Source organism: Spea bombifrons, chromosome 3 (genome assembly GCF_027358695.1).
Source record: "Spea bombifrons isolate aSpeBom1 chromosome 3, aSpeBom1.2.pri, whole genome shotgun sequence".
Classification (NCBI taxonomy): domain Eukaryota; kingdom Metazoa; phylum Chordata; class Amphibia; order Anura; family Pelobatidae; genus Spea; species Spea bombifrons.
The window spans coordinates 83026559-83042718 of record NC_071089.1 but is presented as its reverse complement, the minus strand read 5'-3'; the positions used below and the strand labels follow the sequence as shown (position 1 = coordinate 83042718).

At 40.0% G+C, this 16160-nt stretch overlaps 1 protein-coding gene across 1 annotated transcript in view; it reads left to right on the top strand.

Annotated features, from left to right (window-relative positions):
- The first annotated feature begins 1421 nt into the window (after positions 1–1421).
- LOC128484763 (uncharacterized) overlaps positions 1422–16160 on the top strand; it is a 78170-nt gene continuing 63431 nt past the window's right edge. Inside the window, exons 1-12 of the mRNA XM_053461299.1 lie at positions 1422–7996; positions 8409–8531; positions 8902–9021; positions 9328–9438; positions 10193–10309; positions 10758–10868; positions 11905–12018; positions 12277–12390; positions 12585–12707; positions 14193–14323; positions 15246–15413; positions 15981–16145. Coding sequence (XP_053317274.1) covers positions 1558–7996; positions 8409–8531; positions 8902–9021; positions 9328–9438; positions 10193–10309; positions 10758–10868; positions 11905–12018; positions 12277–12390; positions 12585–12707; positions 14193–14323; positions 15246–15413; positions 15981–16145 — 7836 coding nt within the window. The 5' untranslated portion in view covers positions 1422–1557. The remainder of the gene's footprint in view (positions 7997–8408; positions 8532–8901; positions 9022–9327; positions 9439–10192; positions 10310–10757; positions 10869–11904; positions 12019–12276; positions 12391–12584; positions 12708–14192; positions 14324–15245; positions 15414–15980; positions 16146–16160) is intronic.

The following is a 16160-nucleotide window of genomic DNA, read 5'->3' as shown; positions in this document are numbered from 1 at the left end:
TGTGTGTTGCTGAATATAGTATTTGTGGTTGAGATCGGTCTAGTGCCTGAAAATAATATATGTGTGGCTGAGAGTGATGTATGGGCATATCCAGGTGTGGGGGCAACCTCTCAAGAAAAATGGGTTGTGACCCTGCAATAGTAGACAGGCTGAAGTTTCACCAAGATTGTGTGAAGTGAATTGTGTGTGAGTGTGTGTCTGGGTATGTTAGTGTCTGGGTATGTTATGGTGTATGTGTGTGTCTTAGTATGTGTGGCTGAATGTGTTAGTGTGAGTATCTAGTTGTGTTAGTGTGTATGTCTAGGTGTGTTAGTGTGTTTGGATGTATCAGTGTGAGTATCTTGGTGTGTTAGTGTGTGTCTGGGTGTATGTGTGTCATCATGGGTGCCTGGGTGTGTTGGTGTGAATGTGTGTGAGTGTCTGTGCTAGTGTGAGTGTTCCTGGGTATGTATGTTAGTGTGAGTGTCTCTGTGTGTGTGTTAGTGTGAGTGTCTGGGTGTGCGTTTTAGTATGAATGCCCCTGCTGAAATCAGTCTCTGGATCTGCATCTAGAGTGATATGTGTGACTCATTTCTCAATTTGAGTTGGTGCTCAACTTCAAATTTGAGTTGGTTTTTGAGCTTTGTCTGGAATTGTTTAGACACATCTGCTGCTCACTAATATATTACTAAACGTATGTTCAAATATATCCTTTATCTCATCAGAAGTGCAATGCTTTGTTTTGATCTAGACATGCTAAACGTTTCCATGCATCTGGATGGTTAGCAATTGTTTTGTGGCTTTGTGTTAGTTAAATTGTTTACTAGTCTATACAATTTTCAGCTTCCATAAGGTTCTTCAACTTATTCTGAAATTTAGCAAAAAGGATTTAGCCCATACTTTTCTAGCATCTTTATTGCATGTTTAGGTTTTGAAAGTGTCTTTGGGTCAAGCCCCCTAACATATGGAAGCTCGGGGGTGGGCCTAAATCAGCTTTGCTGTCCCTCCCCTAAATAAATATACATTAAGATATTTCACATTAAGTGTGCAAATGGCCTAGACAGTTTACACATTTGTAACATACTTCATTCTGCTGCAGACCAATCTACAACTGAGCTAAGTTCAACACCAGAAGCAACAGAGGCAAGATCTACAGATGATACAGCATTAGACATAAGTACATCTGCAGCAACTGAACTCAACACAACTGCAAAAGGATCAACTTCAGAGATACAGTCTACTAAGGCACTTGAACCTAGTACAACTGAGGAGAAATCTACAGCTCAGACAAGTTCTACTGTGGCACCAGAACTAAGTGCAGGAGTAGAAACATCTGCAGAACCAAGTACAACAAGATGGGAATCTACAGTAGAGATAATGTCTACTAGGGCAGCTGAACCAAGTACACATGAGGCAGTATCAACATCTGAGGTATTTTCTACTGAACAAACTGAATCCAGTACAACTGTGAGGGAATCTACCGCTGAGATAAGTTCTTCACAAGAACTAAGTACCAGAGAGGTAACTTCTGTAGCACTGGAGCCCACAACAACAGGGGAAGGACCTACAACTGAGATAATGTCAACTAAGGCAGCTGAATCAAGTACACATGATGTAGTATCAACATCTGAGATAGTCTCTAATGTACAGACTGAAGCTAGTACAATTGCAACAGAATCTACAGCTGAGATAATTTCTTCACAAGAACCAGGTACCATAGAGATAACTTCTGTAGCAGTGGAACCCACAACAACAGGGGAGGAATCTATAAGTGAGATACTCTCTACAAGGGGACCTGAACCCAGTACAACAGAGGGGAAGTCTACAGCTCAGATAGATTCCACTGTGGCACCAGAATTTAGTACCACAGTAATAACATCTGCAGTACTTGAACCAAGTACAATAGGGGAATCTACAGTAGAGATAATATCTACTAGGGCAGCTGAACCAAGTACACATGAGGCAGTATCAACATCTGAGGTATTTTCTACTGAACAAACTGAATCCAGTACAACTGTGAGGGAATCTACCGCTGAGATAAGTTCTTCACAAGAACTAAGTACCAGAGAGGTAACCTCTGTAGCACTGGAGCCCACAACAACAGGGGAAGGACCTACAACTGAGATAATGTCAACTAAGGCAGCTGAGTCAAGTACACATGACGTAGTATCAACATCTGAGATAGTCTCTAATGTACAGACTGAAGCTAGTACAATTGTAACGGAATCTACAGCTGAGATAATTTCTTCACAAGAACCAGGTACCATAGAGATAACTTCTGTAGCACTGGAACCCACAACAACAGGGGAGGAATCTATAAGTGAGATACTCTCTACAAGGGCACCTGAACCAAGTACAACAGAGGGAAAGTCTACAGCTCAGATAGATTCTACTGTGGCACCAGAACTAAGTACCACAGTAGTAACATCTGCAGTACTTGAACCAAGTACAACAAGAGGGGAATCTACAATAGAGATAATGTCTACTAGGGCAGCTGAACCAAGTACACCTGAGGCAGTATCAACATCTGAGGTATTTTCTACTGAACAAACTGAATCCAGTACAACTGTGAGGGAATCTACAGCCGAGATAAGTTCTTCACAAGAACCAAGTACCGGAGAGATAACTTCTGTAGCACCGGAACCCACAACAACAGGGGAGGGATCTACAACTGAGATAATGTCAACGAGGGCAGCTGAATCAAGTACACATGACGTAGTATCAACATCTGAGATGGTCTCTAATGTACAGACTGGAGCTAGTACAATTGTAAGGGAATCTACAGCTGAGATAATTTCTTCACAAGAACCAGGTACCATAGAGATATCTTCTGTAGCAGTGGAACCCACAACAACAGGGGAGGAAACTATAAGTGAGATACTCTCTACAAGGGCACCTGAAACCAGTACAACAGAGGAGAAGTCTACAGCTCAGATAGATTCTACTGTGGCACCAGAACTAAGTACCACAGTAGTAACATCTGCAGTACTTGAACCAAGTACAACAAGAGAAGAATCTACAGTAGAGATAATGTCTACTAGGGCAGCTGAACCAAGTACACGTGAGGCAGTATCAACATCTGAGGTATTTTCTACTGAACAAACTGAATCCAGTACAACTGTGAGGGAATCTACAGCAGAGATAAGTCCTTCACAAGAACCAAGTACCAGAGAGATAACATCTGTAGCACTGGAACCCACAACAACAGGGGAGGGATCTACAACTGAGATAATGTCAACGAGGGCAGTTGAATCAAGTACACATGACGTAGTATCAACATCTGAGATAGTCTCTAATGTACAGACTGAAGCTAGTACAATTGTAAGGGAATCTACAGCTGAGATAATTTCTTCACAAGAACCAGGTACCATAGAGATAACTTCTGTAGCAGTGGAACCCACAACAACAGGGGAGGAATCTATAAGTGAGATACTCTCTACAAGGGCACCTGAACCCAGTACAACAGAGGGGAAGTCTACAGCTCAGATAGATTCTACTGTGGCACCAGAACTAAGTACCACAGTAGTAACATCTGCAGTACTTGAACCAAGTACAACAAGAGGGGAATCTACAGTAGAGATAATGTCTACTAGGGCAGCTGAACCAAGTACACGTGAGGCAGTATCAACATCTGAGGTATTTTCTACTGAACAAACTGAATCCAGTACAACTGTGAGGGAATCTACAGCAGAGATAAGTTCTTCACAAGAACCAAGTACCAGAGAGATAACTTCTGTACCACCGGAACCCCCAACAACAGGGGAGGGATCAACAACTGAGATAATGTCAACGAGGGCAGCTGAATCAAGTACACATGACGTAGTATCAACATCTGAGATAGTCTCTAATGTACAGACTGAAGCTAGTACAATTGTAAGGGAATCTACAGCTGAGATAATTTCTTCACAAGAACCAGGTACCATAGAGATAACTTCTGTAGCACTGGAACCCACAACAACAGGGGAGGAATCTATAAGTGAGATACTCTCTACAAGGGCACCTGAACCCAGTACAACAGAGGGGAAGTCTACAGCTCAGATTCGTTCTTCACAAGAACCAAGTACCAGAGAGATAACTTCTGTAGAAGTGGAACCCGCATCAACAGCAGGACCTGAACCCAGTACAAGAGAGGAAAGATCTACAGCTGATAACATTTCTACTGCAGCACCAGACCTAAGTACCAGAGAAGAAACATCTGCAGCAAATGAACTGAGCACAGCTGCACATGGATCAACAGCTGAGATACAATCTACTAAGGAACCTGAAACTAGCACAACTGAGGGGGAATCTACAGCTCAGATAAGCTCCACTGCGGCACCAGAACTAAGTACGAGACTAGTAACATCTGCAGAACTTGAACCAAGTACAACAAGAGTGGAATCGACAGTAGAGATAATCTCTACTAGGGCAGTTGAACCAAGTACACGTGAGGCAGTATCAACATCTGAGATACTTTCTACTGAACAAACTGAATCCAGTACAACTGTGAGGGAATCTACAGCCGAGATAAGTTCTTCACAAGAACCAAGTACCAGAGAAGCAACTTCTGTAGCAGTGGAATCCACAACAACAGGGGAAGGATCTACAACTGAGATAATTTCTACTGCAGGGCCTGAACCCAGTACAAATGAGGAAAGATCAACAGCTGATAAAATTTCTACTGCAGCACCAGACCTAAGTACCAGAGAAGAAACATCTGCAGCAACTGAACTGAGCACAGCTGCTCATGGATCAACAGCTGAGATACAGTCTACTAAGGAACCTGAAACTAGCACAACTGAGGGGGAATCTACAGCTCAGATAAGCTCCACTGCGGCACCAGAACTAAGTACGAGACTAGTAACATCTGCAGAACTTGAACCAAGTACAACAAGAGTGGAATCGACAGTAGAGATAATCTCTACTAGGGCAGCTGAACCAAGTACACGTGAGGCAGTGTCAACATCTGAGATATTTTCTACTGAACAAACTGAATCCAGTACAACTGTGAGGGAATCTACAGCCGAGATAAGTTCTTCACAAAAACCAAGTACCAGAGAAGCAACTTCTGTAGCAGTGGAATCCACAACAACAGGGGAAGCATCTACAACTGAGATAATTTCTACTGCAAGGCCTGAACCCAGTACAAATGAGGAAAGATCTACAGCTGATACAATTTCTACTGAAGCACCAGATCTAAGTACCAGAGAAGAAAAATCTGCAGCAACTGAACTGAGCACAGCTGCACATGGATCAACAGCTGAGGTACAATCTACTGAGACACCTGAAACTAGCACAACTGAGGGGGAATCTACAGCTCAGATAAGCTCCACTGCAGCACCAGAACTAAGTACGAGACTAGTGACATCTGCAGAACTTGAACCAAGTACAACAAGAGTGGAATCGACAGTAGAGATAATCTCTACTAGGGCAGCAGAACCAAGTACACATGAGGCAGTGTCAACATCTGAGATATTTTCTACTGAACAAACTGAATCCAGTACAACTGTGAGGGAATCTACAGCCGAGATAAGTTCTTCACAAGAACCAAGTACCAGAGAAGCAACTTCTGTAGCAGTGGAATCCACAACAACAGGGGAAGGATCTACAACTGAGATAATTTCTACTGCAGGGCCTGAACCCAGTACAAATGAGGAAAGATCTACAGCTGATACAATTTCTACCGCAGCACCAGACCTAAGTACCAGAGAAGAAAAATCTGCAGCGACTGAACTGAGCACAGCTGCACATGGATCAACAGCTGAGGTACAGTTTACTGAGGCACCTAATACTAGCACAACTGAGGGGGAATCTACAGCTCAGATAAGCTCTACGGTGGCACCAGAACTAAGTACGAGACTAGTAACATCTGCAGCACTTGAACCAAGTACAACAAGAGTGGAATCGACAGTAGAGATAATCTCTACTAGGGCAGCTGAACCAAGCACACGTGAGGCAGTATCAGCATCTGATATATCCTCTACTGTATTGACTGAATCTAGTACAACTGTGAGGGAATCTACAGCCGAGATGAGTTCTTCACATGAACCAAGTACCAGAGAAGTAACTTCTGTAGAAGTGGAACCCACATCAACAGCAGAAGGATCTACAACTGAGATAATGTCTACTTCAGGACCTGAACCCAGTACAATGGAAGAAAGATCTACAGCTGATAAAATTTCTACTGCAGCACCAGACCTAAGTACCAGAGAGGAAACATCTGCAGCAACTGAATTGAGCACGGCTGCACATGGATCAACAGCTGAGATACAGTCTACTAAGGCACCTGAAACTAGTACAACTGAGGGGGAATCTACAGCTCAGATAATTTCTACTGTGGCACCAGAACTAAGTACAAGAGTAGTAACATCTGCAGCATTTGAACTAAGTACAACAAGAGTGGAATCTACAGTAGAGATAATCTCTACTAGGGCTTCTGAACCAAGTACACGTGAGGCAGTATCAACATCTGAGATATCCTCTACTCTATGGACTGGATCCAGTACAACTGTGAGGGGATCTACAGCTGACATAAGTTCTTCACAAGTACCAAGTACCAGAGAGGTAACTTCTGTGGTACTGGAACCCACAACGACAGGGGAGGGATCTATAACTGAGATAATTTCTACTGCAGGACCTGAACCCAGTACAACAGAGGAAAGGTCTACAGTTGATACAATTTTTACCGCAGCACCAGACCTAAGTACCAGAGAGGAAACATCTGCAGCAACTGAACTGAGCACAGCTGCACATGGATCAACAGCTGAGAATCAGTCTACTAAGGCATCTGAACCTAGTATAACTGAGGGGGAATCTACAGCTCATATAAGTTCTACTGTGGCACCAGAACTAAGTACGAGAGAAATAACATCTGCAGCACTTGAACCAAGTACAACAAGAGCAGAATCTACAGTAGAGATAATCTCTACTAAGGCTACTGAACCAAGTACACACAAGGCAGTATCAACATCTGAGATATTTCCTACTGAACAAACTAAATCCAGTACAACTGTGAGAGAATATACAGCTGAGATCATTTCTACTCAAGAACCAAGTACCAGAGAGGTAACTTATGTATCACCGGAACCCAACACAGCAGGGGAGGGTTCTACAACTGAGATAATTTCTACAGCAGGACCTAAACCCAGTACAACTAAGGGAAGATCTACAGATGATTCATTTTTTACTGCAGCACCAGACCCAAGTACCAAAGAGAAAACATCTGCAGCAACTGAACTGGGCACAACTGCACAGAGATCAACAGCTGTGATGCAGTCTACTAAAGCACCTGAACCCAGTACAACTCAGGGGAAATCTACAGCCCAGGTAAGTTCTGCTGCAGCACCAGAACTAAGTACCAGAGAAGTCACATCTGCAACACTTGAACCCAGTACAGTTGCAGGAGGCTCTACAAATGGGGTCATCTCTACTGCACGAACTGAGAGAGGATCTACAGCTAAGATCATTTCAACTGAAGCACCAGAACCCAGTACAAAGGAGTTATCATCTACAGCACCTGAACCCAGTACAGCTGCAGAGGGTTCAACAGTTAAGATCATCTCTACTGCGCAATCTGAGCTCAGTACAACTGTGAGGTTACCTACAGTAGAGTCTACTAGAACACCTGCCTCAAGTACATCTGTGGGGGGATTTACTACTACTACTACTACCACTACTACTACTACTACTACTACTACTACTACTTCTTCTTCCAGAAATGCTACTACTGAAGGCTCTGTTTCCTCCATGCCGCTCACTGTTGTATCATCAACACCATCGCATCTTTTAAACACTTCAGCAAATAGAAATACAATAACACCACTTGACATCTTCAATACTACAACGTACTCTCCTGTAACCTCATCATCGTTACCAGTGAATTTTACAGCAACACAAGAAATCATTACTAGTACAATTACAAAGTACACATCTTTAGGACCAATGCATTCAACAACAATGCAATATACAAGCATTACAAGGCCTGGGATTTCCACTACTATCCAGGAATACACAACAGCCTTCAACAATACCACAAAGGGTAAGTACTCTATTTCATTACTCTAACAAGCTCTATTTTCATAAGGATAGGATATTGATTAGATATGTTAGTAACATGCTAATTGACACCTTATGCCACAGATCTCAGATATCTTAAAGTGAAATGCCTACTAACTTTTAAATAAGATATCCCCAAGCAAATTACACTGATGTGAAAATGTACACGTTGTGAAAGAAAAAGGGCCCTCTTTGGACACATTTTCTTAAGGTTGACTTGATTCCAAAAATTAATCATATGAAAAGTGTCTGAAGGTCTTAGCACTAGATAGTATTATAGGTCTTGGTACCCAAGTGTACCGCTAAAATTAGGTGTGAGTTCTATCCCTCAATGATCATCTGTAAATTAAACAAGCAGTTTATTTTGATCTAAAAGTTGTTTTTTTGTTTTTAAGCTCCTGTGCTCTGCAATCTGCTGTGCAATAACGGCAAGTGTTATATTAAGTCTGATACATCTACTCCTGTATGTACATGTAACAAGGGCTTCAAACCTGACCAGAATGAGAGATTATGCGTGGGTAAGTGCAGATATCTTACTGTAAAACATCATCTTATTTGCCCAAAGACCTTTGACCAATTCTTTTTTTTCTAGCACTACACTTGAAACATCTTACTTTAAGTTGAATGTTGTCGAACTCCAAGTTATTGATGTGTAAAACCTCGATGTTCTATTATGTTACAACATTGTGCAGCCCCCCAAATATCTAAGACCCATAGGCAACCCCATGAGAACACTGAATGTCAATATTTATATTTATACAAATCACTACATTATCAGTGTAAGTGCTGCAAATATATATGACATCACAAGGATCTTTTATCAAGACGGGGTCCGAATCATTGAGTTTCTGTTATGATACCCACTGTTATAAAATCAATGTCTTGCAGATATCAATGAATGCGATATGAGCATCTGCCAGCACCAATGCTTTAACACAATTGGAGGATACTCATGCTCCTGCAGGGATGGATATGAACTAGACAACAGCAACCTAAAAAATTGCATTGGTAAGAAGAAAATTGAATTTTTCTCTATATCCACCTTTCCGACACCATCATCAATTTATTATAACAATATTACTCCAGCATCAGAATTTTATATGTAAGCGCATAAAACTAGTGAATAAAAAGTTCTGGTGAATCTTCTAAAATCTATGATATACCTTATAATTTTGGGAGTCCTATTTTCTGAAATATACTGTACATGCCAAGTTGCATTATCTTAGTAGTAAATTGCATTTGTTTCCCCACTGCTAATAAAATAATTTATGATTACCTGCATAACAATAATTACATTTGTGAAATGTTTTGCAGAAATTGATCACTGTATTGGCTCTCCTTGCATCAATGGACAATGCAAAAATCATGTCTATGGCTATACATGTAAATGTAACACAGGTTGGGAGGGACAGAACTGTGAAAAAGGTAAGGTAAAGGTACATTTTTTAAAAGAAAGGACATATTCCGGTATCAAGTTAATGTTTAATAGTTGCTGCACAAAACACTAAAGTGACAGTTTACTGTTCCTGAGCTCTGTGCTCTGTGAGCACTTTAATGTGCATTCTTCAAAAAGCAAAAGGGCAGCTAGTCCAAGGATCCTTGCTACTGACTAGCTGCTTGAAGAGTTTAAGCAGTAGAAGAACTGAGTTGTGTTGTTGGTTTTTATTTCATCCAAACAATGTACGTTATATTTTTTATATAGCCCCATCAGATTCCGTAGAGCTGTTACAATCACACACAAACTGGTACAAAAGGAGAAGAGGGCCCTGCTCTTGTGAATTTATAATCTAGTTGGGGGTTAAGGGGGGAGTGAAACAGTAGGAGAAGACTGATACGATGGTGGCCAGTTGATAGGGTTCAGATCATCTGTTCAGAGGGGTTCAGAGGGGGATCAGTTTCAATAATAATATCATTCCAGGTGAAAGACAAAGGGTTAAAGCATGAGATGTGGAGTTCAGAGGGGGATCGGTTTCAATAGTAATATCTTACCTCTAAGAGAGGGAGATATGGTGGAGATTAACACAGATGGCCAGGTGTTTAGTTGAAAGAAGTCACTCCCTGAACCTTCACAAATTTATACTGTATATATACATCCATGATTTCCACACACAACAAAAAAACAAACAAACGATGATTAGCATGATCAAAAATGCCACAGGTTTTCTTTTCTTTTTAAAAGATGTGAACGAATGTTTGAGGAACAATCCTTGCACCTCCAAAGGGATCTGCAGCAATACACAGGGCTCGTTTACATGCAGCTGCAGACGAGGCTGGAAAGGAACAACTTGCTCTGAAGGTGAATATGATATAAGAGAATGATCTTGACATGACATGATATGCGTGAACTAACAATACCAGTGCTTTGTGGATATCATATAAGATTATTTAAAAACATATTAATATTATTATTACACATATGTTCTAAACACTAACATATTGGGTATGTGATAGCTTTAAATATTCCATCCAGGGAACTATATCAGTTTTGTCCGGTTCTACATACTGTGGGGGTCTAAGAAAAACTAGCATTATCTTAAACAGTTACTAATATAAGTATCATACTATACAAAGAGAATAGTTAATATATGTAATGTTTCTATTGCAGTATTTGTTGCATTTTGTAGTTTAACGCTTTAAAATTACCCTAACCTGTAGCATGTAAGTAAGCATTCAGATTGTTTATGTGGTTATACTTCATCTTTATCCCTGACTGGTAAGACTGTGGTTTTTTTTTTAAAATGTAGATATTGATGAATGTGCAAACAACGTTTGTAAGAACGGAGCTTGCAAGAACTCTGAAGGAAGCTATTCGTGTAGATGTGATAAAGGATACAGTGGTGACAATTGTGACATTGGTAAGCAGACATTATACGTAACATAATATTTTATATTTTTAATACGATCTGTGCTTCACCTATTTTCACAAATGTTTAGTTCTCATATGGCTATGTTTGTCATAAATTGAGAACAATAATATTAAATAGATAGAAAGTACATCAAAGAGACAGTAAAAACAAATCTGTAAATACCTATACACAGTACATGTTTCAAAAATGCATAACTGTGTGTATCAGAATTCCAAATGATAGTTTTGATACATGAAAAAATCTATGGTACAATCAGAAGGCAGGATTCATTGTCTTAAGAGAGAAAAACTAAAAACATAAACTTTAAATCACTAGTAGTGTTAACCTAAAATTAGTATTTTTGTATCCACCCATATATCTACAAAAAAGTATTGATAATACAAAAACACAAAATAAGCATTTATTTTTACATAGATAACTTTTTTCATTGGATAATCTCAGTGTCTAAGTGAAACACAATAACACCCACCCAGTTTTTGGTGGTGTACCGAACACAGACTTAGAAACATAGAATTCGATGACAGATAAGAACCATTTAGCCCATGTAGTAAGCAGATTTTTCCTGCTGTAAAGACTAAAACCTTAATCAGTCCTTGGTCTCATCTTTGTTTCAGAATAGCTTTATGCCTATCTAAGGCATGTTTAAACTCACTGACTATATTAGCCTCTACCACTTCTGCTGGAAGTCTGTTCCACTTACCTACCACTCTGTAAAATAAAAGACTTTGTCATTGGCTAGGTCGGTTAACATGAAACAAGTTTGATGTGTTATTGTATTGCAAATGGAGCACTTTGTCAGTTTGTAAAGAAAATGAAATGAATGATTAAACATTAAGCTTTAATATGTAACTAGCAGTCCAGTCTGCTATTGTGATTTCTGCTTTGCCAGATTCTTGTTTTTTTACTCTGTGTACGCGCCTTATTTTATTGAACATACTGTAAATTTTGAACTTCCGTTTAATACAGGCAAGTCCTTTCTTTTGAGTGATAACATCTTCTGTTCTAATACTTTCTGTTCCCGCAGATATTAATGAGTGTCTGAGCAACCCATGTCGAAACGGTGCCACCTGCAAAGATATGGTCGATGCGTTCTCATGCACTTGTCGGCCCGGTTACACCGGCAGGTTCTGTGAGACAGGTAAGTTATGCCAGATGAACATTACCATAATAAGAAAGCCAACAGAATATAGAAATGTCACAATAACATACATTTCACGATGTAACATCGGTGGATATGGGCCCAGACTGGCCATGTATATCATCTATCCATCCATCTATCCATCTATCTATCTATCTATCTATCTATCTATCTATCTATCTATCTATCTATCTATCTATCTATCTATCTATCGATGTGTGTAGATAGACACAAATTAATTACATGCATCTTTTTCAGATATAAATGACTGTACCAGCACCTCATGTTTCAATGGAGGAATCTGCATCGATCTAGTGAATGATTTTTCTTGTATATGTCCTTCAAATTATGAAGGGAAGAGGTGCACCAGTGGTAATACTTCTGTTATTTTACTTGTTTAAGGAATACAGTGAGGATTCAAACAATCCTTTGTTGTTGTTGTTTTGTTTTTAGCTATATATTATTATTATATGTATTATTATTAAGTACTTGCATGTACACCTACAGCACTAGTTGAACAGTGAGAAATTGTGTTTTTGCCTTAAATGAGAACATATGTCTTTCAGATGTCGATGAATGTGCAACAGGGCTCAGTCGCTGCAGCGTCAACGCTTATTGTACAAACACATATGGATCATATACCTGTACTTGCAAAACAGGATACAAGGGAAATGGATTTACTTGTAGAGGTAAAAGCTTCTTGTGGTGTAGTTATCAGCTAAAGCAGTGGTCTTTAATGATTTTTTCTATTGGTGATGAACATTTAGGTGCTGTTCTAGTGTCTGTACAAAGGCAATCTTTTTGATAGGATCCAGGACTCCATAATGTACCAGAAACCACCTCGGGTGGTGGCACATGACTGGGCTGGTGGCAACATGCATCCACTGTGGCCATACAGCAAAATGCTTTGGCAAGGAGGCCACTATTAACCATTTCCTGAATGTGCTGTCAGTTTATTGTTTAAATTCAATGTAATACTATATTTACCTAATTCTTAGTGGAGGGGTTTTCCATCACAATCTTTTCCCCACCATACCTAATTTGATTTGTATGAACCCTGGGATCCAGCCGCAATCCTTAAAGCCAGTATCACAATCTCATGCCAAAAAGTCTCATTAAGGATGAAGCAGCTGTCTATGAGTGGTAATCTGGCTACTGTACCTCTATCCCAGGCTTTGTTTAAAAGCTATCTAGAACAGCAGATATTTGCTCTAAAGCGAACCATGTATAACGTGGATATAGAGGCAAAAAAAGTGATCATTGTTAACCTTGTGTGCATATCCCTTCACAGAATCACTTGCAGTGGTTGCAGCACTATGAGATTTCTGCGGGAAAAACAAGTCTTCTGACTTGTCTGGTGGATGTAGACGAGTGTTTAATAATGCCTGCTATTTCCTATTGCAGGGGTTTCCGTCAAACTTTTTTCTCGTTCCATACCTAATTTGATTTATATTCAATATACGTGGCTACTATATACCGTATTGGCCCGAATATAGGCCGCACTTTTTTCCCCCACTTTAAGTCTTTAAAGTGGGGGTGCGGCCTATATTCGGGGTCTAGCGCCCGGGCAGGCAGCGGGGTTAGGATACAGATCCCCCGCAGCGGTGCAGGGGACCTGCATCCTACTGTCTGATACGCTCAGACAGCCTCCCGTGCCAGCACTTCCCACGGGGGGGAGTACCGGCACGGGAGGTTGTCTAAGCGCATCGCACGGACGTTCACCGGCAGTGGCGATGCGCCGTTGCCGGTGAACGTGCGCACGATGCATTCTAACCCCCCCGACTTACCAGGGCAGACTCCCGGGTGTCTTGCAGGGCCGGCGGAAGACATCTACGCAATACGCGTATACAACTTCCGGTGCCGGCACTTCCGCTGAGTGCCGGCACCGGGAGTTGTATACACGATGTGCATAGATGTCCCCCTCCGGCCCCGTAAGACACCCGGGAGTCTGCTCTGGTAAGTCGGGGGGGGGGGGAAGACAGAGTGGCAGCATAAGACAGAGTGGCAGAAAAAAACTTTTTCTTTAAAAAAGCACCAAACTTTTAGGGTGCGGCCTATATATGGGGGCGGCCTATATCCGAGCCAATACGGTAATACCTTTCCGCTTGCTTTATGACTGCATGCACAGTGCCTATAATCCTAAACCTACATCATCATGTCTTTTTGTTTTTCAGAGAAACGGCTTTTTGATTACAGATATAACAACAATTATATAATAACTCAGAGGTATAAGGACTTCACCTCTCCCTTGATCAATGTCCCCATTGGCTTTCCTTTTGGGTCTAAATTTTATAGTTCATTATATGTAAGTTACATATCACAAATATGTTTATATACTTTCCTGGAACCCAAGTGTACAACTATGTATTAAAAGATATTTAGTGAAGGACATAATGAAACACAATAACCATAATTATAACTTGACAATACAAGACTTGAGCAATACATTGGCCACATTGCCATTCTCTGTAGAAAACGCATTGTACAATAGCAATCAGGGACAAGGTACATATTTATAATACATGACTACAGTAATACATCTGTCTGGGCAAGTAGTAGAATGTACAAAACTAAACAAGACTCCAGATATGATATCGCAATGTGCATTATAATGTGGAAAGTAGCAGAATATATGTAGTATATATATAGCTTGGAGGAGGGAAAAGAGATGTGAGACTTTTAAATACAAAAGGGAATTTAACAATCTATAGCAAGGGGGTTTATTTGAAAGGAGAATGTTAGAACACTAAAGGGTCAGTAGATGTCATTTAAGAAAGTTTTTGTTTACTAAGAGGGTGGTAGATAAACGGAACAGCCTCTGAGAAAAGTGGTAGAGGCGCTAATACAGTAAGTGGATTTAAACATGCATAAGATAGACATATGGCTATCCTGAATCTAAGACGAGAACAAGGGCTGATAAAGGATTGAGTCTTTAAAGCAGGTAAATAACTGACCAACTAGATGGGCGGAATGGCTCTTACCTGCTGTCATTTTTATGTTTCTCATTTAATCACTCAGAATTGAAATGTAATTAACAAGTCAAGTTTGTGCTTTTATAAAGCACGTTTTTATACCTTTGTGGATTCAGCAAGTCACTCATTCTAAAATGGCTCAATGTCACAAGAAAAGCAACCCAGGGTGAAATAAGAACTGATTCCGAAAATGACTCATCAATGTTGTATGGAGTCTGATTTCACAGTCAATCTCTGCTCTTTCTTGTTTTGCAGTTCACAGACAATGGAGTGATCATTTTTCAACGTAATCCCTATTCTCCCATGTACACGTACAGTTATCCCTACAGCCGTTTCTACGACTATGACTACTATACACCTCCCATGATTGCTGTGTTCTGGGCAGATGCCGATTTTTCTCAATTTGGAAATGTATACTATAAGGTGAGGCCAGCTACTAAAAGACATTTCAACCTTACTATAAACAAAGTATATTTGAACCATTCATTTATTTTTCCTTATTAGCACATTTTGTTACCTAGAGTAACCTGAAATATAGCAACATATTAAAAATTATCTCATTTAGGAAATAAGAGACTTTATAAAACTGAACCGATACATTTACACAATTAAAATAACATCTCTTGACAAAGCCAGATTTGGCAAGCCATTTTCCCTTTTTTCTCTGCTTTCTGCCTCTTCCAGCCTTTTTCTTTTCTGTTTTATCATTTCTTCCCTTTTTGGCAATTTCTTACAATGTTCCAGTCACTTACAAATTCATAGTTTAGTGTTAAACACCATTGTGTAATGCTGTGTGAGTGTAGTTTCTGTTTTCTAACTGGAATAAAACCAAAAAGGCTGCCCTTTTGAATTTTTCATACGCATTGTACAGACTACTTTGGTGACACCGTACTTGCAAATAATGTGTATAAATAATAATAATAATAATTTTTGTGGTCTGAACATTTTTCTTAAATTGGGGAAATATTTACAATTTGTTTTGTTCTTCAGACATATGACTTCCTCAGCTCCCCTAATATGGATGTTAGTTTCAAAAATACTATTCAAAGTGAAGTAAAGAGTTACTTTAATATGGATTTTCAAGCAGCATGGGCGATAATGATCACATGGGAAGAAGCTCAACCCTATCCTGCACAATTCTTCTCTACTGCACAGGTAACCTTCCAAATC